General features: G+C 32.9%; 1 protein-coding gene across 1 annotated transcript in view; it reads left to right on the forward strand.

Annotated features, from left to right (window-relative positions):
* Positions 1-24,844, forward strand: part of LOC150019825 (cytoplasmic dynein 2 heavy chain 1-like) — a 287,287-nt gene that overhangs the window by 64,284 nt on the left and 198,159 nt on the right. Inside the window, exons 37-48 of the mRNA XM_090266701.1 lie at positions 3,086-3,285; positions 4,078-4,342; positions 5,561-5,768; positions 8,421-8,550; positions 11,790-11,945; positions 13,082-13,341; positions 14,163-14,409; positions 15,281-15,432; positions 16,414-16,558; positions 18,152-18,254; positions 18,832-18,999; positions 24,099-24,229. Of these exons, the coding sequence (XP_090122827.1) occupies positions 3,086-3,285; positions 4,078-4,342; positions 5,561-5,768; positions 8,421-8,550; positions 11,790-11,945; positions 13,082-13,341; positions 14,163-14,409; positions 15,281-15,432; positions 16,414-16,558; positions 18,152-18,254; positions 18,832-18,999; positions 24,099-24,229 (2,165 nt within the window). The remainder of the gene's footprint in view (positions 1-3,085; positions 3,286-4,077; positions 4,343-5,560; positions 5,769-8,420; positions 8,551-11,789; positions 11,946-13,081; positions 13,342-14,162; positions 14,410-15,280; positions 15,433-16,413; positions 16,559-18,151; positions 18,255-18,831; positions 19,000-24,098; positions 24,230-24,844) is intronic.

Consider the following 24,844-nt stretch of genomic DNA (forward strand, 5'->3'; position numbering starts at 1 on the left):
TTCCATATGGGAGGGGCTTTAGGGGGATGGGTGAAAATGGTGAAGGGATTAAGAAATACAAAGTAGTAGTTACAGACTAGTCATGGGGATGTAAAGTACAGCACAGGGAATATAGTCAATAATATCGTTGTTAACAACTGTCTGTGGTGTCAGATGGATACTAGATATATTGGTGATCACTTATTCAGTTATATAAATATCTAATTACTTGCTTATATACCTGAAATTAGTCTAATATTTTATGTCAAATGTAATTGAAATATTTAGAAAATAAAAAGTAAGTTAAAACACTGAAAATAACAGCATAGAAAAAAGGATTAAGTGCAATTACCTATTTGGATTTGTAAGTGATCAAAGTACATCTTTAAAAAGGAAACTACTGAGGACTTCCGGCCAAGATGGAGGCTTAGACGGACACGCTAGGTCTCCCTCTACAACTATAGAGGAATACAACTACTTCAAAACAAAGGATAACTAGAAATTCCAGAAAATAAAACTACACGGAAGTCCAACATATGAAGTTATAAACCAGCGGTGCCATTTGGGCAGGTAAGAGTTAAAGAGGACAGTGCTGTTTGCGGTCGCACCCAGAGCGGCGGGCGGCGAGAAATCCGGGCTGCGCAAGCCCCTGGCGGTGCGCGACCCCGCGAGGAGTCCCGGCGGCCAAGCCCCTGGCGGTGCGCGACTCCGGAGCTGGGGAGAGCGGCCGCCGCATCGCCTTGAACAGTGAGGCCCAGGGGGGCGGGAGGACGGATCCCGGTCTCCTAGCTGAATAACTGTGTGAATCCATCTTGGACCCCCGCCCCCAAAGAAAGCACCACAGGGCTGCGAAATAGGTCGCAGACAGGCGCCGGTCGCTGATTTGTGACGCGTACACAGGCACTGCCCCGGACAGCCGGCCCAAGAAAACAAAACGCATCTGTCAAAATGAGGCAGGCAACTTTAGAAATACCGGTAACACAACTCACCAGACAGCAGATAGAGAACCTGACAGATGAACAGATAAGAAACCTGTCAGAGGCTCAGTTCTGGGCCATTGTTATCAGGTGGCTTACAGAATTCACAAAAGAGCAGGAAAAAGATATGAAAGAAGCGAAAAACTTTCATAACGAAAGGAACAAAACCACATACGAGACAGAAAGAAAGGAAATAAAATCCAGAGTTCATTTCAACAAACTGGAATATGGAGAAGGAACAAGCAGTCAACCAATGCAGCGAGAGGAAATGGGAAGCAACAATGAAAGGATCAGAAACCTCTGGGACAGCTATAAAAGGCCCAACATAAGAATCATTGGTTTGCCAGAGAATGAGGAAGATGAACTAGAACTTGAAAAATTGAGTGAAAATATAATAAAGGAGAACTTCCCAGACTTGGGGAAGGGAATAGACCTGCAGGTCCAGGAAGCAAGGAGAGTTCCCAAGAGACTGGACCCAGGGAGAACCACTCCAAGACACATTATAATCAAAATGTCAAAAATTAAAGATAAAGAGAGAATCTTAAAAGCAGCAAGAGAGAAGAAAAGAATTATGTACAAAGGGGTCCCAATTAGACTATCAGCTGACTTCTCAAGGGAAACCCTACAGGCAAGAAGAGACTGGCAAGAAATATTCAAAGTAATGAAAATCCAAAACCTACAACCACGAATACTCTATCCAGCGAAATTGACATTCAGAATAGAAGGACAGAGAAAGTGTTTCCAGGACAAAATAAAACTGAAAGAGTTCATTAGATCCAAACCACTGTTATATGAGATGTTAAAGGGACTGGTTTAAAAAAAAAAAACAGAAGCTAGGGAGATGAAACAAAGGCAAACTAAATAGGCAACGAGAGTGGAAGAGGAACTGTGGGTACGGGAAGCATATTGGGGGGAGGTCAACAGGGAGGGGGAATGGGGAAAGGGAGGGAGATGATATAGGAATTGGGGATCAAGGTAGGAGGGAATGGAATAGACGGAGAGAGGTTGGGAGGAACTGTATGCACAACTAATGGACATAATCTAAAAGGGGGGGACAACTGGAGGGAGGGGGGCCACCGGGTGGAGGGGAGCAGAGGGAAGGGAAATTGGCACAAATGTAATAATTTAATCAATAAAACACATTAAATCTGAAAAAAAAAAAAAAAAAGAAAGGAAACTACTTTAGCTCTATTATTAGGTGCGCATATGCCAAGGCAGACAGTTATTTGGTTAAGTAATTAAATTACTATTTTTCAGTTGTCTATCTCTGATGATTTTTAAGAAGTGTTGAAACTATACCGTAGTAAATAAAGATGGCTAATTTGTGAGTTCAGTGCTTGAAATAAACTCTAGTGCAGCCAAGACTCCTTATATATATCCTTGAACATAGAAATATTAAAACAATTAGGAAAGATACCAGGCTAAAAGTAGTTTCTTTTCTTTATGTATCTGTCTTATCAATCAGCAGTTAATATCCTTAAAAAATAAAAATATGGCAATCATATGAGTATTTACATTTGGTTTAAAAATAGGTTTATGAGCCAGTTTTGAGCAAGGCTGATAAAAGATTTGTGCTCCATTTGTTACTTTTTAGTCATAGAATGTAAAATCTCTGGAGGCAATATTGGTATATTTGGAAAGATACCTGAATCTGGAATTAGTTGGTTTGGGCCTAAATTCCAACTATATAAAATAATAGTTGCTCTGCACTCTTTCAGGTAAGTCATTAAAACCCTTAGAAATGTAATGTTTTCATATGTAAAATTAGACTAATAATAGTAATACTTCCTTTATAGAGTTGTTGTAAAGTTCACATCAGAGTAAGAAAGTACTATGCAAATATAAATTATAATAATTTTTATTATTAACTGAAGTCTGAGCATACCTGTGATTCAAATTTTATGAAAAGGAGTTCATGACTCTTCTTAGGGATACTTATTTTTCAGCAGTCAAAAGATAAGGTAATTCACGTGACAGCATAGGTCTTTAAATATTATTAAAGTATAAGATAGTGTTTACCTTGATATGCATTATTTAATTACTGACAATGCATATCAAGGTACTTAAACACTATCTTTATTGTCATTAAATTCATAACTAATATTTTTTAAATGAAACTTTTCCTTTAGTTAATGAAAGTCATATTGTGATACAAGCATTGAGGCTTAATACAATGTCAAAGTTTACATTTGCTGATTGCACTCGTTTTGATGCACTGATCAAAGATGTGTTTCCTGGAATTGACTTTAAAGAAGTAGAATATGACGAACTGAGTGCTGCATTAAAGCAAGTCTTTGAGGAGGCCAATTATGAAATCATACCCAACCAGGTAACTGTCAAAAATATTTTACAATATAGTGATCCTTTCTCCTAGTAAATTCCTTATTGCCTACCTTTATTCTTAATCCTTCAACTTACCTTTCATCTTTCAACTTAAATTTCACTTGCTCAGGGAAGCCTTCCCTAATCTTTAGGTCCAGATTAGGTCACCTTGTTATGTGCTTTCATTACTCTTGTTGTATATAATTGTTTAGTATTTCATTGTATATTTGATTAATAGTGATTAATACCAGTTAGTAGTCTCCATGAAAGGCAGGATCCATGTCTATTTTTGCTCACAATTTTATTCCTAGTGCCTTTTACAGAGCCTGGCATAGAATAGACCCATTTTATATAAATTTTATATATAATTTAAAATATAATTTTCAGAATTTCACTTTGACAATTCTTAGTTCTTTTTAGTAGGTCTTTTTATGTAGCACAAGTACATGTTCAAAATGAACACTTTTTTTTGAGGGAGACAGGATATAAATTAATGAACAAGTGAATAAAATATTATATTTAATGAACGAGTGAGTGAAGAACATAATAAACATGTTATATTGTCAAATTCCTTAGAAAACCTACTGGTTTCTTTTAAGGAAATGTTGGATTTGAAAATCACATTGTAAATATATTAACATTTATTTAGGCAAATATTTTTTTAAGGCTTTCTCTTCCACTTAAGAAATCAAAGACTTAATTTATATGTTTGGAATAGAATAAATGTTATAGAAAGAGAGCAGAATTGTGTATGATTGTATACCATAAATAATATGTGAACATACTCCTTTTCTACCAGATCAAGAAGGCTTTAGAATTGTATGAACAACTACGCCAGAGGATGGGAGTTGTTATTGTTGGTCCAAGTGGTGCTGGAAAATCAACTCTCTGGAGAATGTTAAGGGCAGCACTTTCTAAAACAGGCAAAGTGGTGAAACAGTATACCATGAATCCCAAAGCTATGCCTAGACATCAATTATTAGGCCATATTGACATGGATACGAGGGAATGGTCTGATGGTGTTCTAACAAATAGTGCTCGCCAAGTAGTTCGAGAACCTCAAGGTGGGTCTTTGATTCATTGCTTTACTTAATTTTAGAGGATGATAGATCTTGTCTATTATGCCATTTTAATGATATACGTTGATATCTTACTTTGGAGGGGAGCAAAACATGCTATCATTTTGAGCTATACTCTGTAGCAACTTTTATTGTAATAGACACTCAGAGTAATCTGGGTGAATTGAAATTCACAACTAGATTTCCTGAAGAAATATAAAATTTTTGATTGCTGAGCTATACATAATACCTCTTAAATAAACAAGATGACAAATTTTTATTTAGGGTTAAAATTGGTATCTGTACACTTTTACCTCACAAATAATTTTGAAAATCTAAGTCATAAAACAGTAGACTTCAAGGCCTAAATTTTTTGAATTGGTGTTTATAGAGTTTTTGGCCAGAATCACAGAAGCCTCCCTACTCTTTGTTAGGTTATAATTTAATTATAGTTGTTTTCCTAAGCCAGTGAGTGAAAGAACTCTTAACACATTAAAAATATTTCAATGTCTTTACCTTTTCAGTGTAGTCAATAATATTACACTAAGTAGAAACCAGATATTACCTGTACTCATTGCTCACACTTTTATTGGTGATATTTTTCTCTTTGAATTGTTTCAAAGATTCAAGTACAACTTGAAACCACTCTCTTTTTAAGAGGGATGGATAAAAAAGATTTGTCTTGTGGAAAGAATTGTATATACAACTTGTTCCCTACTTCTTCCCTTTGAAGTCACCTTTTTATATATCAAAGAAATTAGTGGCAGATATTTAAAATTTCTTATGTAGGGTACTAAAGAGTGGGTTCTTAATATTTTCTGAAAGAGATATTACATACCAAGCATTCATACATTTTATGACATGGTAGAAGACAAAGGTCTGAAGGATATCTCACAAGGTTGTAGAAATACTTAAGTCTTGCACACTATGTTTTCTTTAGTGAAATTTCAATTCTATATATTCATATATAAATAGAGCATTGGTATGTAACTGAGTCTGCTCAGTTGAGCCAAGATAATCCATGGATTCTCTAACACATCTGTAGTACAGATTTACATGAAAAATTTCAACTTGAAATTGTTCTTTATATTTAGCTTCAGTCATAAAGGTAATAGTGAATGGAAATCACTTCTAAAGGATAAAATAATTATTTAATTCCTTGCTTTTAATTATAATCACTGCTTTTATTTTTATTCTGTCTTTACTTCCATGGTTTGAAAATAGATGTCAGCTCATGGATAATCTGTGATGGTGATATTGATCCTGAATGGATAGAATCTCTGAATTCGGTTTTGGATGATAATCGACTACTTACGATGCCCAGTGGAGAAAGGATTCAGTTTGGCCCCAATGTTAACTTTGTATTTGAAACTCATGATTTAAGTTGTGCCTCAACAGCTACAATATCTAGAATGGGAATGATCTTTCTTAGGTAAACCATAAAAGCATTTGCATATATTATGTTAGAATATTCTTTAATTATTATTTTGGTTTCACAGCTAAGTGAAATACGTGTTGTTTGAATAATGTATATATATATTTTTCTCATTTTTATTAACTTGTTACGTTTCAGTTCATTCAGGGAATTTTTGTATTACTGCGATTGAATTATTTCTGCAGTATAGTCGTATCATAACTACTAAATTATTTTTGTTTGCTTAAGTGAAACAGCAAGTATTTCATTTGTTTTCTTTCTTCTGTTAACTTTTATTTAAATATGATGCATTCAGAGATGTGAACATGTTAGTTACTAGCTAGAGGCTAATATTTTAAAGCAAAGTGTTAATATTTTATTTGTAGAATCTCAGATTTACAGAATTTTTTGACTAATCTAGGTTTAAATGATCTTATGGTCCAACCTTTAATTTTACAAATTGGAAGGCTCTTATTATTTTCTTTCTTCTTCAGCGTATCTGGAAGAGAGTTAAAGAGCGAAAATAAATACTGAACTAATTTTAGATATGTACAGTAGTGATATATCAGAACATGTACATTTGAGCCAGTTTTATTTCCTGAAATGAGTAATTAGAAATTTTTCTTTTACTCCTGGAATTTATACTTAGAATTTGATATTTGCCAGTTTATATAAAATGTTCCCCTCTTTTAGGGCCATTTAAAGCCATGTTAGCTATATGACACATGATAGTGTTACTAAGTTGGTTCAAATTTATTGTTTCCAAAATCATTGCTTAATTTTTTGATAGTATTGTAGGAAACATTTATATTAAACTTGTCATGAACTCTAATATATTGAGGTGTTATTAAAAATATAACATTGGGTTTATAGCTTTTGTAACAATATCTCCCAATTTGTCTTATTTACTTCATGTATTCTTATTCTTAAAATCTTGTGAGGAAAATAGAATAAAATGAAAGATTATAATTAAATTAAAAAATGTTTATTAAATGTTTATTGTGTATGTGACATTAAGTTAGGCATTTTAGGAGAGACAAACTGAGAAAGTAAAACTAACATGCAGAGCTTGTTTTTATGAACATACCTTCAAGCAGAGGAGATTAAATAAATATAACAAATATTAAAATACAAGATACAGTATAAATAAAATAAATGGTAAATAGAATGCCAGGATGTTTAGCTGGAAAAAATACCACATATTGCTTTAGAGGTTTGAAAGTTGTTGCTGAGCCAGTTATTTTTTGTGAGAGGCATAATGAATATGTGATTTCATGTAAAATGTAAATACATATTAACATTTTGGTTGCTGTTTGATTAGCTTGTATCTTGCTTGTAGGTTTCATTTATTTCTTCAGCAGTATTCAGCACTTGCTATGCAGTAGGCCAAATGAGCACCTTTTAATAGTGAAAGAGAATACAACTGAAACTAATACAAAGTAATACTAAATATAAACTGTAATTGAAAACTAAAATAAAAAATGCAGTGAAAGAGACTGCTGTTAATTATTCTGGGGTAACTAGTATAATCCAGGAGTGTCTTGGACAAACCTGGATGGGTAGTTGCCTTAGGCAGTAAGAAGATAAGCCATTGCTGATAAGGTCTTTATTCTGAAGGATCTTAACAGTTGTGTTTGTCTTTTTTGAGCTGATCTGATGTAATTTAAATATTTACTTTTGATCTTTTCATTTTTATTTTTCTTATTAAACTGGATAGAAATATGAGAGGAGAAATTCAAGGGCTCAGTATTTAATAGTGTTGCTATGAATCAGTGTTAGAAGGTAGGGAAAATGAACTTGTGAGGTCTTGTCAATTCAAAATCAATCTATGAGTTGTTTTTACTGTAATTATGTAAGATATAATTTTGAATAATATATCAACATTATATTTAGTGTCAGTCATCAGATATTAATCATATAATTAAATGCCTTGCTAAGAGAATTATATTTTACTTCAGATAGATTTTTTTAATAATGTCATGGGAATTTAGGTAGTTGGCTTTTTTGGGATAGAGAAAAAAAAAATTAAACTTCTTTTCTTTTTTAATTCTTACCAAGGATATGTTTATTGATTTTAGAGAGGGAGGGGAGGAAGAGAGAGATAGAAGGAGAGAGAGAAAGAGAGAGAGGGAAACATCAATCAGTTGCCTCCTACATAAATTGAACCTGCAATCTTTTGGTGTATGACATGACATGCCAACCAACTGAACCATCCGGCTAATGGCAAGACAAACTATGTTTGAAGGTCTGCGTTAAGATGCAGTGCATCTTGAACTCTTAACGTGCATTTGAATCACCTGGGGATTTTGTTAAAGTGATTTTTGCTTCAGTAGGTCTGGGATGGGATTTGGGATTCTGTATTTTCAACAAGCAGAACACACTTCGAGTAGGAAGGGTTTGCCCATTTTTTTTGGCTAAGCTACAGGTATGTAACTTTAATAAATTAATTTGTCTTCTCTTATAGAAAATGATGCCTTTATGTGTATATATGTGTGTGTGTGTGTATACACACACACACACACACATACATATATAGATGTACACTAAAGTCAACTCTTGTATGCTTGCAGATACATGTATAGAATAATGTTTATTGGATCAGAAAATTTTTTGAAAGTAAATAGACAGTGTCTCTAAATAATTTCTTATGTGTTCGTTAATCTGTTCTAGTGATGAAGAGACAGATATCAATTCTCTGATAAAATCTTGGTTGAGAAATCAGCCTCCTAAATACAGGAATAACCTTGAAAACTGGATTGGAGATTATTTTGGAAAAGCTTTACAATGGGTTCTGAAGCAGGTAAATTGTCATTTTATTTCATAATTAATCATTTAAGTGAGAAGTATAATGATCAAGAGTGTTGCTTACATATAGTGGCCTTTTAGTAGAGCTGTGCCAGAATAGGGGGGTGGAGCGACAGAGTAGATGTCTTCATTGCTGTCATTCTGTGTCTCTTGGCATAATGTTTTATTATATTAGTCTTAAAATACTTTAATTCTCCCATTCATAGTATCTTGCACTGCTTACCCAGAAATCTTGAATATTGGAATGTCTTTCAAATTTTAATAGCAAAACCATCTTATCACATATTACTGTGTCAGTAAATACTCATGTATATATCATGCTAAAGATAATGTCAGGTTAATACTAAAGTAGAAAAACGATGGTGAGTTATTTATAATTTTTTAAAAACATTTGCTTATTCAACAGATATTTGTTAAGTATCTAAAATATATCAAACATACCACTAGGCAAGACTTTGAGAGTTGAACATTAACAGGAAAATTCCTTTTCTTGAGAAGGGTTTTTCTAATGGAGGAAAATAAATGTGAAAATATAATCACAATTATAATGAATGGGGTGAAGAGAGTATTGCTGTCTTCTAGGAAAGTTTTAAAAAGGAAATCACACTTATTTTTGAATTTGAAGTGTGAATAGAAGTTTAGCATGCAAAGAAGACAATGGAGGGCTTTCAGATATTCTACATCATTTTTTCTTTTCTTAAAATCTTATAATTTACTTTTTAAAATTGCTTTTCTATTACAATTGTCCCATATTCCTCCCATTGCTCGCCCCCTCCCAGCCCAACCCTTCTCCCACAGTCATTCCCCACCCCGTTGTCCATGTCCATGTGTCATTTATACATGTTCTTTGGCTAGTCCCTTCCCCTACTTAGCCCCCTTCTCGCCCTCCCCACTTCCTCCTGATAACAGTTATTCTGTTTCTTTTTCAATTTTGCTCATTTGTTTGTGTTGTTCATTAGTCTCCTGTATTGGGTGATATCATATGTTATTTTTCTTTCTTTGCCTGGCTTATTTCGCTAAGCATAATTCTCTCTAGTTCCATCCATGTTGTCGCAAATGGCAGGAGTTCCTTCTTTCTTTCTGCTGCATAGTATTCCATTGTCTACATCATTTTCTCAATTTCTCTTGGTTTTTCTTTTATATCATTGCTTTTATGAAAATATAAACAAAAAATAGAGAAAATATGCTGATGGAAAGAGACTTGGTGTGGTGAACACACAATGCAGTGTACAAATGATGTGTTGTAGAATTGTGCACCTGAAACCTGTATAATTTCATTAACCAGTATCATCCCAATAAATTCAGTAAAAAGGAAAAAATAAAGGGAATAAGTAGCAGTGAGTATTTTGAAAGTCTCTGTTAATCTGAATTTGATTTAGAGGTTGATACTTTGGGATTAAATGAGACATACAGAGAAACGGAGATCTCACTGTAGTTTTCTCAACCTTTTTCTTTTCTGACTTTATAAGGATGAAAGATGGAGGAATAGGGATTTGTGGGAAGTGATGCAAATGAGATAGGGTTCCTTGAATGCTTCAGGGGAAGAACCACTCCCAGCAGCCCTCAGTCTGACTGAGCTGTCTGCTCTGTTCTTCTGTAGCAATTTAGTGTCTTTCAACTGTATTACAATTTCTTATATTCAGTGATGAGCACCTTGAGGGCCAGCGCCAAGACTGTAATACACCTTATTGTATCCCTAGAACCAAGTGTGCTAATAAGAGTAGTGAATGAACGAGAGTATATGTGCTCAATTAAATACCTGATGTCTGTGTTGTAGCACCTTTTCAGTAGATATGTTGTTTTCATTAACATAAAACATACAAGGCTCTCCAGTACAAATACTTTGAGGTCACCTACTTGCATGTTGCTAATGTAAGAATGAGAAATACAAGTGATACTGGTTGGAATATATAGATATATAGGGGTTTGTAATTGTAGAAATGATGACAGGATAAGATTCTTAAGCCATAGAGTGGATATTGAAGATGCAGTTAGAAAATAAACTCATTTATTTTGATGTCAGGTCCCTGTTACTGTTTAAAGTTTTTTGTGTGTATTGAGGGTTCCTTCTTTTGTACTCAATACTTTGTTCACCATGTTCAGATTCTGAGAAATACACCATAATGAATGTACTAGGCAAATACTGATTTTATTTATAACTAGAGTTTTGCTTTCTTGTGTTAATTTAGACAATCTGGAGGAAAATGTGTGGATTTCCTTTATCTCGCCTTTAAAGCCTAGAACTCTTCGCATGGCCTAAGCAGTTGGATTCCTACTCACCGTTTTCCTGCACTTCTTCCCATTTCTCCACCTTATAAAAATATTTATTATGCAGGCAGAGTGCTTTTCTAAAAAATTCAAATCGGATCATTTTACACTATTACTTAAAAACACTTGAAGGCAGTGAGAATGAAATCTGCACTTCTTATCATGGCCTGTGTAATTCCGCACACTCTGGCCCTTGCCTACCTCGGACTTAAACCACTCTTCCTTTGCACACACGTCTTTAAATCCTGAGCTGTACCCATGCCTTACCGTTGCATATGCTACAGGGCCAGGTGTATCTCACTCTTCAGATGGTAGCATCAGTGTCACCTTTTCCAAGGAGGCCCTGAGCTCTCCATTTGACTTAATCTTTTTCAATGCACTTGTTAACCATCTCCTCTAATAGACTTGAGTTCTGTGATGAAAGTGCTCTGTTTAGGTCACTTTTTAAAAAATAGCTAGCACTGCATACAGATTCTGTGCGTAATTGGTTCTCAGTAAATGCCTACAGATTAATGAGAACCCTTTCCTCTCCTCGGTCCAAAAGTTTCATTTTAAAATTCTGTGTGAAGACAAAGTTCCAAATGGGTTTCTCATTTAAACCTGCTTTTACAAAACCTTCTTGTTCAGTGCCATCAGTCTAGTCCTTGCCTCTAGCTGCTTTTCCAAGAGGAAAAGGAACCATTCTTTTAGACCAATGCTCATTGGTTTACCTTTTCTTTTATATTCTTCTTTTGTATTCTGTTTAGGAAGTAAACAAACCATGTATCTACTTGAGGACTCTTTTATTTCTTATTTTCAAAGTTTGTATTGCATATATAAATTGGATGAAATCTGAACTTCCTATAAGTTGAAAAGAGTAATAAATTTAAAGACGATCCTTAGAGAAGATAAGTGAATGTTAATATGTATGGCTCTAGAGTAACTAATACATTACCTTTTGTCTGCATTGTGGATTTTAACCAACAGAATGACTATGTGATAGAAACAAGTTTAGTTGGGACTGTAATGAATGGTTTGTCACATCTACATGGATGCAGAAATCATGATCAATTTATTACTAATCTCATAAGGGGACTTGGTGGAAATCTGAACGTGAAATCACGTCTGGAATTTACCAAAGAGGTAAAATATTTTAAAGCCTATATTCAGTCTATATTTAGAAAAAAAAATTTCTTTAACTCTTAATTGCCAAAATACAGTTACCTGTAAATATAAGGTACAGAACTTTTTAATTTTGAAACTATGCGTTCAATAGAATAATAATGGATATACACACATGTATATACATATGCATGTATACTTATTTTCTCTTTTGAACTAGTTTGTATTTTATATTATTAAAATTTTATATAATTATATTTTAATAGGCTAAAATTTGGAATAAATATTTGTTGTTAGACATTTTGAACCTACTTAGCTGTATGAATAAATGTAATTATTTATTTTTAATTTTAGAATAATATATTTTAAAAATTATTTGTTTAACCAGAATAGTTTTAGCAGTTAGGATTGTTAGGATGAATTAATCATTATAAATATTTGCTTAAATAAATGTAAAGGTATATTTTACCTAAGTTGTTTATAAAACTGAATTTTACATATTAAGAGATTTCTTTTGGTTGCCCTCTGTTAAAATAATTGAACATACATTCCTTTGAGTTGACTCCAATATTATGTTTCTTCATTTTTATCGTTCTGTTTCTTCTTTGCTCTTCTGTTTCCCTTTCCGGGGTTATTTTGTTGCCAGATATTGAATTTCTCGTTGTTACCCCTCATTGCCATATTACATATTGCATTTGGGAAGATAGTCTCTTGCCGAAGTTCAGAGTAAAGGTGTTGAAGAGTAGCAAGATGCATTAGGGTCTAACTCTCTGCCTTATATCTGGGAAAATAACACAGGTTGAAAGCAGTGAGCAGTGACTGGAATTGGCACTACCAGAATATGGTGGGACTGAAAGGGCTAGGATTTCTACATTGCATAATTTATAATTTAGAGTTCACAAGAACTCAGTTAAAAGTTGACTATATTTGTACCTTTGTGTATATGTAAACTAGATGGCATTCATTTGCTTAAATGATCATTTAGAAAATAGTATTTGAGATAAAATTTTACTTTAAGTATAAGGGATATTTACTAGGTTTATAGTATGTGAACTTTTCTGAACTAAGCTGTTTCACTTTGGGACATTTACTTTAAAGAATTATCATTTTACATACTCTGGAGTAGACGAAAACTTGTCTAGGCTTTTCCTCTTCAGGTTTTTAATTGGGCGCGAGAATCTCCTCCAGACTCTCACAAACCAATGGACACCTACTATGACTCAAGTAAAGGACGATTAGCATCTTATGTGCTAAAGAAGCCAGAAAACTTGACTGCTGATGATTTCAGTAATGGCCAAACACTTCCAGTCATTCAGACTCCTGACATGCAACGAGGTCTAGATTACTTCAAACCTTGGTTAAGTTCTGACACTACACAGCCATTTATTCTTGTAGGACCAGAAGGCTGTGGCAAAGGGTAAGAGCATAAAAATGTCAATGGAGGTGCATGTTGTGAGTGTATGTTTCTCTCTTTTAAAATGATTTAACAGCTTTTGTTTCCTTTTTTCGGTTAAACTAGCACTTACATTTTCATGAAGGGACTCTTTCATTGTTATACTTGTAACAATAATATGACTATAAAGAAGAATATGTTTTTTTTTTTTCCCTGCCATGTTATATGTTTTCTAATGGAAAGAGTAATCTGGAAGATGCTTATACAAATAATCTGTTCATAAAATCAAAACAAAAAATGAATATCTTAGATATTCACAAATTAGCATTTGCTTTATTTATAAAAAGTGACTCTTGATGTTAGCTTTCTATTTGAGAATAGCTTTTGATTAAGTGGGATTCAGTCTATTTTTAGTGTCTGAGTATAGTTTCTGGAGATAAAGGAGGCATGGATTATTAGTTTCACATTTCTAGTAGTAATTAAAGAATTCTATAAAGTCATAGTAATTTTTCTAAACTTGGAGAACTTAATATCTAAAATCTTTTTTTCAACTGTAGGGAAACTGTTGGTGTCCTTAATATGTACTTGATCAAACTAGATTATTTCTGTAAACTTTGTTTTTTTTTTCTTTTTGCTAAATAAGTCCCAAGATCTTCTTAAAATATGAATGTATTTTTCCAGTCTAAAAATGAAAAAGTTACCATATCCATGTTTTACCATTTCCCCCTTAAACACCATCATACATTATTTAGTTAATGAAATATTTATGAAACAAATTTTATATTGATTTTAGGTATTTTACTGGTTGCATTTTCAAAGTCAGTGTTATTATACATCTTTCCTAGGATGCTGCTCAGGTATGCTTTTTCCCAACTTCGGTCCACTCAGATTGCTACAGTCCACTGTAGCGCACAGACTACATCTCGGCATCTTCTGCAGAAATTGAGCCAGACTTGCATAGTAATCAGTACTAATACTGGTCGAGTATACAGACCAAAAGACTGTGAAAGACTTGTTTTGTACTTAAAAGATATCAACCTACCCAAACCTGATAAATGGGGAACCAGTACTTTGGTAGCTTTCCTACAACAGGTGAGTCTTACTACTTGAAGTGTTTTGATGTAATTGGATACCAAAATAGTTTCATTAACTTTTCTCGTAGATAGAAAAGTCTTTGCTCCTTAGAGCCAGTTTTATCTAACATGTGTCATGGAAATTAAATTATTGAAGCACCTCAGTCTTGCTCCAGGTCTACTTTCTTGGATCTTTCTCCTTTGAGAAGTTAGTATTACATCGAATTGATACATGGCAGGAAGAATGAAAACAGCATTTACTCTATACCAATCACATATCCTTTATTCCTAAAAGGAGGAACACAGAAGGGGAGGATGGTGCTGGAGTTAGACTCCCTCAACCATGTCCCCTTCTGGCTGCTTTAGTTTATTAGTCTCCATTTTTGCCTGTGTAGGTATTGGAGATAATACCTTCTCAGTCAGTGTGGAAGATTTTATTTATCTGTTTTATATCATGTTAGAAACCCTAAATTCTAAATTAGAACTTATTATGCTTATATGTCTTCAAATTTACCTATACTACATAGCTGCAAAATATAATAAAATATTTATAGAGAAAAACAAAAATTTCCTTTACATTTTTTCTGATCTCTTTCACATTTTTAAAAATAATTGCTGTGAATTTATACTATCACATGGATTTTAATGTTTTTTTAGAGAGGAAACATTTTAAAAATGATAATTCAGCTAACATTCATTGAATACAGTCTTGAACAGTATTATTTTTCAATGGTATAAGAATTTAAGCAATATTTCAATTTTAAATTTTTGAGTTAGGTGGATGATGATGATTGCATTCATTAGGAAACAATTGGATTTTACGTAAAAATATATCATGATCATAAAATATTAACCGTTAAACTTGTATTTTTAAATTTATTTTCAAATAGGTATTGACATATCAAGGATTTTATGATGAAAATTTGGAATGGGTTGGTTTAGAAAATGTTCATATTGTGGCTTCTATGTCAGCTGGAGGGAGACTGGGAAGATATAAGCTGACTACCAGATTTACCTCTATTGTTCGTCTTTGTGCTATAGAGTATGTATCTTAGTGTTTTAATTTGGGGAGGGGGCATATTTACATTTTATTAAAGGCATCCATTTTAATGATACTTCTTCAAAATGTAGAGTATACAAATAGTCAAACTTAAACTCTGATACTGTTTTTTCCCTACTCTTCTCAAACTATAGACAATAATTTAGGATAATAAAGGCTCTAGTCAATACTTCTTATATATTAGAAATAAATAGAACTGTTTTGTCTGTGTTCTAAAATATCAATATGAGGAATCAGAGTGGTATATTTTAGATTTAAATGTTTTATGATTTCATAAAACAAAAACTACCAAATTTTATGAAGATAACAGAGAATTTAAATCTAAAGAAAATTAAGAGTTAGATTATATTGATAGCTGATAGCATTATTCCTAATACATCTACCCATTTCCATGGTCTATAATTGTTACAGGACTTTCGAATTTATGGTTATGGCACTGTCTCCTCTGTTATATTTTGCCTTTTAAAATCTAGTTTTTATGTTTTCATGCTAATTGCAACCATCTATTAACATTCTTTCAGAAATGTTTCAGCCACCAATTAAGCTGTATTGGGATAGATTTTAGTTTGGGAGAGTTTGACTTTATTTGTTGTATTCTACTTTTATAGTTCTGAGGTGTATTATTGTTCTATGTATAGGCTCTACATAACTCAAAATGCTTTTTCTTAAGCAAAACTTTCGTTTAGTCCTTTCTAAGATCAATGGTTTTTCAAACAATTATGCTTTTAAGTAATTTCATTGAAATCCTCCATTAGGACCCTCAGTATTTGAAAACAGATAATATGGGATCTAATTTGGTTGAAGTGAGAATAGGGACATTGAGCTTGGTCTTAGCCCCTAAGTAAATCTTGTTGGTATCAAAGAGGCACAGTTTGAAAACCACTGCTATAACTTAAAATTAAAAATAATAATTTAGAATAATGATTTATTTCAACTTCTTTCTTATATTTATTTCTTTTTTAGTTACCCAGAAAGAGAGCAATTACAGACAATTTATGGAGCATATTTGGAACCAATTTTACATAAAAATTTGAAGAATCATTCTATTTGGGGTTCTTCATCAAAAATTTACCTCTTAGCAGGATCTATGGTACAAGTGTATGAACAGGTATATATTTATTTAGAGTATACTGTAATTTTCATGTCTATTTGTATAACTTGCAAGGGACTGTCTTTAATCCTGACCTGTGTTGATGTCCAGGCTTTCTGTTCCTCTTATTTATTAGTCCTTTGAACTAGAGCGTAAGGTCTGTGAGTACAGATGCTCTTCATTCTTTATTCACTATTAAATCCCCTGGCACAGTTTCAAGTAGACACTCAATAAACGTTGACTGAATGAATCAGTGGATGGATGGTTATTCTGCTGTTAGCTCAAATTTAGAATATTTAGAATGGAGTTCATCTTTTTTACAAAACTAGATCTTTCTCCTAACTTCTATTAGTTTCTGTCTTCTAGGCCTCAAACCTGAGAGTAGTTTTTAATGTTTATGTCTTTCCTTTTACCTGTGAGGAAATGTGTAATATATCCTTCCTTGGTAACGTGGGGTGATATTGAAAATACGCATTAAGGATGGCAGAAGACATTATCTTTCTATTGCTGGTCCTAGGGATGCAAAGATAACTGAGTCTCTATTCTTTTGACCTTCACAGTCTAATGAGGGACCTAGTCATATAAATAAACTATTAATACAGTGTCATAAGTATAACAACAGTGGCACAAGTTACAAAGAAAGCTTAGAAGAGGACTAAATAACCTTGTTGTGTGTGGTAGCTGATAAAGGGAGCTGAAATGTGATTTGAATTTTAAAAAATGAATAGAAATTTACAAAGTAACTGGTGATGAAAGGTCTTCGTAGGTAAAGTGAATAGTATGTGAAAGTTATGAAAGTGTTTCTGGAAGATGTTTTTTATAGTATTCTAGCAGAAGTAGGGAAAAATAAATTAGAAAGCAGGCAACTCCTTATTTTGTAGCCCTTACTGGTGTTGCTCAGTTGGTTAAGCATCATCCTGAATAATGAAAGGTCACCAGTTCGATTCCTGGTCAGGGCACATGCCTGGGTTGCAGGTTTGGTCTTTGGTTAGGGGCATGTATAAGAGGTGACCATCACATCAATGTTTCTCTTTCTCTCTAAAAAATAAATAAATAAAATCTTAAAAAAATAAATTAACTTATTTAAAAAAATTAATTCAAATGATCAGTGATCAAGGCGAGAATAAGAACAATATCTCTGTCCATAGAGTAGAAAGGACAGGCTCTTTACTGGTTATATATTGGAAAGTGGCACTTTGATATGTTAAAAAAGTTCAGTGGCTTCTTGAACATAAGTTAGCCCTTTGGTTCCCACTATTAGAAAATAGATCTTACTTAGGTGTGTGGGTGCCTTGGAATTGCAACCACCATTTTATAAAGGTTAGGTTTGAATTTCTTTCTTTAGAAACAATTTTTTTACCTTTTTATTTTTGCTATGGAAACCTTTAGCAGTTTGTTGAGGACTTTGATCAACCATGCTTACTTAGATAATGTTTTTAACTGCATAAAAGATAATATACAAGATAACTAACAAAATCAATTAAATTGAAATACAGTTCCATTCACTGGTAGAAATTGGCATTTTTGTGAGTCTATAGTGACTGAAAAATTTATAGCATGATTGTATCATTAAGAAAGCAGACAGATGATTTACTGTATTTTCTTTTTCAGGTGCGGGCCAAATTCACAGTTGATGATTATAGTCACTATGTTTTTACTCCATGCATCCTTACCCAGTGGGTTCTTGGCTTATTCAGATATGATTTAGAAGGAGGTAAGTTTTGCTTTCATGATTTTAAATCACTTTTTTTTCTTAGAGTGCCACAATGTGTATGTTCATGTGTATGTGTGTGTCTTTACACTATATAATGTGTTTGTGATAGATACTTTAAATGAATATTATAACTATTTATGGTATTTTAAAAAACTAAATAAAGTAGCACTAACAGAAATTTAAATAAACATTAAATTTAAACATTAGAATTATAACTTTTTATTATATTTTCTCATCTAAAGTATTTATGATTATCATGATTAAAACATGATTTTGAGAAAAATGAAATTATTATTCTTTGTAGCCTAGACATGTTTAAATGCTTTTTGGAGTTGATATTTTTAATTGAACAACTAGAGATAGTAATACTTAATGTATACTTTAAATAATCAAAAAAATTTAACCAACTTGTTAGCCCAAAGAATTTAAACATTTCTCTCTCTTTTTTTCTCTTTACCTGCTGCCAAATTTATGGTATGTAGATTCCTATCCTCTACTTCTTTCTAATATGTTGAAACTGACCATTTTAAAATCATTTGAATTTTATTACAATTACAAAAATTTTTGCTTTTTTTAGGATCTTCAAACCATTCACTAGATTATGTATTAGAAATTGTAGCATATGAAGCACAGCGCTTATTTCGTGACAAAATTGTTGGCACAAAGGAACTTCATTTATTTGACAGCATTTTAACATCGGTATTTCAAGGAGATTGGGGCTCAAATATATTAGACAATATGGCAGGTAATGTAGTTACTGAGTTTTTGTGAGTATATAAATGTTATGGGAACTTTAATTTACTAGTAGCATGATGTAATATGTCTAAACAAAATTTTGGATAAATTTAATGTTATTTTTGTCATAAGGTGTTGCTCTGTCATTTTTGCTGGATTTCAATAATTATGTTCCAAACAAATTGTGATGATAATTGTTTTTGGGGGGACAAAAAAGGGTTCAGGCCATAGCGTTTTACATTTGCAATTCAAAGTTGTATTTCCTGAAGGATTTTTACTCATAAAATGTAAAAATGTATATGTTATATATGTATGAAAATTAAAGATAATTGTGAAAATCCATATTTGATTATAATGAACTTTTGCTCTAAAGTACTGCCGCTCTCATTCCTGTCACTGTTATGTCAGCAGAGAACTTCTTATGTATTCTTGTTACTAGCTTAGCCATTGTTATGCTAAACAAAGCATAATGTCATTTAGTCAGAGCAGCTGTGTTGCATTTGAAATTATAACTGTTTAATAACAAATTTGCATTTTGAAAACTGTTGTGTGAGTAATGCATGTGAGGAAAATCATCATGGCGAAAGGACCTTTTGTAAAAAGGGATTAAATTATGGAAATATTTCCTAATAAAACAGCTTTCAAGCTATAAATCGACTTTCTCTTCTACCAGAGTGTAAAACTAGGCTTCAAAAATGTTTCATATAGTACCTTTTATGCAGGATGGGGAAAAAGTAGGTTTAGAGTTGTTTGTATGGAAAATAACACAATAGATAATGAACAATAATATAAGAATAAACTCTTTTGCAAACTCACAAATGTAAACCTACTTTTGCTCAACCCTGTGTATTGTACATTTCTGGATTCAGTATTGATCGCAAGGTCATGTTACATAAACCAAAATGAGCTGTGAAGGTGTAGTGATGTTGAAATTGATAGAAGTAGTTTTCTAGGTGCTGCTTGAGTTTTGCAATCAGGAAATGAGTTTAAGAGAGCCTCAAATAGGATGAAAGGCTGAGAAAAGCCTGATAATAGTACACAGTTGGCTTGTTTTTTAGTAAGGATTTGTGTCCTTGTGGCCTGTATTTTCATGGCATAGAGTGGAGAGGTTTTGTTTCTTAAATGGTGCCTTGTTTCTCAGTCTGAAAATCGAGTTAATACTGTCTCTCCTTGCAAAGAAAATGGCGTATCTTTTGGGGATTAGATGTATCAGTGTCTTATTGTGTATCTGAATTCTCTAGAGTTCCTATGTAGGATTCAGTAAATAGTATATGCTTTTTTTCTCAGTATTTTTTAAAAATACAAGCGCGATATATGTTAGATCTAGGGAAATAAGATTTTTGTATAGATGGATAATAATTTATTAAGAAAAATTAATCTTGGGACTTAAAAATAAACTAGACATGTTATTGTGCATAAGAAACTTGTAATCCTTGCTTGCAATTAGAACTATTACTAGTGTCTTTAGATGCCACACAGATTTGTGCAAGTAGATGGTTAAACTGGTCATTACATACAGCATAAAGTGTTTTACAATTAAATATAACTTTTCTGAATATATTTGGGATAAATGCTTGATGTTAAGGGTATAGAACAGGTAGAGACTAATTTATTGTGTGGAAGATACTATGAAACTTCTTAAAATGAATATTTTGTTTGAGATAATTGTAGACCCACATACAGTTGTGAGAATTAATACGGAGAGAGCACACGTATCTCTTACTTGGTTCCCCTTAGTGGTAATATCTGGGAAAATTATGATACAGTGTCATCACCAGGATATTGATATTGATAAACTTAAGATAAAGAACATACCACAAAATCTTATCATGTTGCCCTTTTGTAGTCTACCATGTAGAAACTACCAATTTGTTCTGTATTTAATATTGCCATTTTGGAAATCTTATTTTCACTCAGAATAATTCTCTGGAGATATACATAAGATATACATATGCAGGTTGTTGCATATTTAAATAGTTCGTCCTTTTTATTGCTGAGTAGCTATTCAGATGAACTACCGATGCTTTAACCATTTTGTTGAAGGACATCTGGGTCATTTTAAGATTTTTGCTCTTAGGAAGAAAACTGTGATAAACATATATGTACAGGTTTTTGTGTGGACATACATTTTCGTTTCTCTGGATAAGTTCTCACAAGTGCGTTTATAGGGTTGTACAGTACTTGTATGCATGTTTTTTTTTTCTTTAACTGTCATGCTGTTTTCTAGTTGCTGTATCAGTTTACATTCCCATCAGTGATGTAGCAGTGATAGAATTGCTCTGTATCCTTGCCAGCATTTGTGTTGTCACTATTTTTTGTTTTGGCAGGTCTGATAAGTGTGTATTGATGACATTATAGTTTTGATATGCATTTTGCTGACAGCTAATGATGTTGAATATCTTTTCATGGGCTCATTTGCCATCTGTATGTCCTCTTCAGTGAAATGTTTCATGATGTCTTTTGCCCATTTTCTAATTGGATTGTTTATTTTTTACTGTTGAGTTTTGAGAAGTATTTATATATTCTGGACACTAGTCATTTGTCAAATATGTGTTTTGCAGATATTTTGCCTCCCACTCTGTAGCATGCCTTTTTATCCTCTTAATAGGGTCTTTCACTGATAAAAAGGTTTTCATTTTATGATGTCTGATTAATTAATTTTTATTTTAAAGGATCTTTTGGTGTCAATTGTAATAACTATCTAGTCCTAGATTCTGAAGATTTTTTCCCCCTCAAAGTTTTATGGTTTAATATTTTAAGTCAGTTGTCCATTTTGAGTTAATTATTTGTATAAAGAGTGAGATTTAGGTCTATTTGCCTATGGATGTCCACTTGTTCCAGCCCCATTTGTTGAAAAGGCTACCTTTCTGATGTGAATTCTTTTGCACCTTTGTCAAAAATTAGTTGTGTTAATCTATTTCTGTGTTCTCTATTCTGTTCCACTAATGTATATATGCATCCTTCTCACAATACTACACTGTCTTGATTACTGTAGCTATATAATGTCTTGAAATTGGGTAGATGATTCCTCCTGCTTTATTATTTTTTAAAATTGTTTTAGCTATTTCAGTTTCTTTGATTTTCCATATAAATTGCATAATGATCTTATTTTTATATATAAGCAATATTGCTGAGATTTTGTTAGGAACTGTATTAACTTTGTATATTGGTTTGGAGAGAACTGATATCTTCTCGTCCATGAACATGATACATACATCCCTTTGTTTATTAGTGTTTGTTTTCTTTTATCAGTTTTATGTAGTTTTTAGTATACAAGTCCTATACATATTTTGTTAGATTAACAACTAAGGTTTTAATTTTTTTTTTTTTTGAGCAATTAAAGAGATTCTGTGTCTGAAAGGTTGACTATATCAAGTGAAGAAGAGGGGAAGGGCATTTCCAGACAAAGGAAAAAGAATATGAAAAGAACCAAAGGCTTGAGAAAGCTAGAGTATATAATGAGGCAAATAGGGAGATAGGAGATTCAAGCAGTCAAGTTGAGCCAGATTGCAAAGGGCCTTGATGAGGAGAATTGTGTTTATTTGTTTTGGCAGTGGGGAACTCTGTGTATAATATTGGAGTGATGTCGAACAAGGAGATTTTGTTTTTCTGTGTGTTAGTCTAGTAGCAGTTCAGATATAGTTGAGAAGGCAGAGACTTATAGCAGGGATACAAGGTAGGAGGCTACTGTAGCAGTCCAGGTGAGACATGATGTGATATAAGGATAATGAGTTCAGTTTTAGATGTGTGTTCAAATGTTTGCAAGCTTTTTGAGTATCCTTTGGGAATCTGCATAAAGTTTATTGCTCTATAAAGGGAGGACCCATGTTTGTCTTACTACTTATGTCTAACAGAGTACAATGTTTAAATATAGGTGTGTTAAGCGTTTAATGAATGAATGCCTGAACTATATGTATACTAAATAATTGGAAATACGGAACTAAACTAGAGTTTGGGAGACTTGCCTAGAGATAAATAGTGAATGGGTTTTGGGTTTATAAATACTTGGTAACTTAAATCACAGAATAAGACTACATAATTGAAGAGGAGTGTTTAAAATTAAAGAATAACAGTCTGAACTTGAATCCAGGGTAAATAAAAAAAGTAAGGGATAAACAGAAACCTGAAAAGAAGTAGTGGTTATAGCTTGATGAGTATGGTTATATAGAACCAAGGAAAAAGGCTTCAATAAAGAGCTGCACACACAAAATGATTGCAAAAAAGATTTGGACTTGACAGTTAGGGCAGTATTTTTGTTCTGAAATAAGAGTTTTAGATTAGTGGTTTCTGAAGATAGGAGATAATGTAAGAGAGATAAAAAGAAGATAATATAAGAAAAGTGATGATGTAAGAGAGGAGAGGGACATAAAGTAGCTTGGGTCTAGGGAAGGTTTGGCTGTTTAGCTGGGCATATGTCAAGGAGGATCCTTGATGGAACAGTTCCCAGAGAAAATGGAGGGGAAAAAGTTGAATAGAAGGGAGAACAGATTTTTCTTACATGGTAATAGAACACTGCTATAGAAAAATTTCAGAGAAGTATGTGGGATTTTTATTTTCTAATTAAATTTTGGTAAACTTTTAGAAGTTAGGGTTTTTGGTGGTATTAATAAATCTATGTTCTTTCTCAAGGAGATTTTTTTTCTTGAAAATTTTATATGTTATTATTTTTTCATCCTCACCTGCAACCACCTTTAGGTGCACAGGACAATGCTCCAACCAACTGAGCCACACCAACCAGGGCTTATATGTTATTTTTAATCTATAAATTTTATATGGAGATTATGGAGAAAGAGAAGGAAAGAAGGAGAAAAATAGGGGAAAGTTTGAAGGGAGTCATTTTTTGCGGGGGTAAGAGAAATAGGATGCAAAGATAAAATAGGGATCCCATCAGTTAAGTTTTCATGTAGAGTTTGATATAGCAAGTTAAGTCTCTTTGTCTTAACTTTTTGGATTGATCTTCTAAGGCAAACTTTAAAATAACTTATCTTTGCCTTTCTGCAGATGATCTTACTGAACTAATTAATTTAAAAATAATTTAATGAGCAATGTATTTTACTGATGCTTTCATTATAAATAATGCATATAAAACAGTATCTTTTTTTTCTACAGACGGTTTCTATGTTACATGGGGTGCCCGGCACGATTCAGGAACAAGGGCAGCTCCAGGACAGCCACTGCCTCCACATGGAAAACCACTTGGAAAACTAAATTCTGTAGATTTTAAGGATGTTATTAGAAAGGTAAAGTATGAATCATGAATTGGGATTTGGTTATTATTATAGTCAATTTTGAAAATATTTAGTGCAAACTTTTTGAGGGCATGGAGTACAAGATTGTAGAACAGACAAAACCGATCATTTTGGAATTTAGTTCATTGTGGCAGATCTAACTAGATGCATATGTACTCACACAGATATATCTAAAATTGCTAAGATACTTGATGTTAGAAATATTAATAAGGCTTAATATTACTTGAGAAATCATCGTAGAGCAGTGGCATCAGACTTCAGTGAGCATAAGAACCAGAAAATATACTGGTTCCTGGGGCCCATCCTTAAGAAGTCAGGTTCAGTAGTGGGGCACAAAGAATCTGAATTTCTAACAGTTTCACAGATGATATTGATGCTGCTGGTTCACTGAAACTTCGAGTAGCACTGTCCTAGATGATTTTTTTAAGTTTAATTACAATAAAGACAAAGAAACAAATATATATAATTGCTTTAAAAATAATATTTATATTGAAAGTTACTGTGGATTTTATATCAAGGAAAGTTTTTCATGGTCCGTTAAATTGATTAATTTGCCTGGAATGGATATTGCAAAGCTCAGGAATTTTCAGAGGTAAGTGTATGAAG

The sequence above is a fragment of the Furipterus horrens genome, unplaced genomic scaffold (genome assembly GCF_987537825.1).
Source record: "Furipterus horrens unplaced genomic scaffold, mFurHor1.1.pri manual_scaffold_2, whole genome shotgun sequence".
Taxonomy (NCBI): domain Eukaryota; kingdom Metazoa; phylum Chordata; class Mammalia; order Chiroptera; family Furipteridae; genus Furipterus; species Furipterus horrens.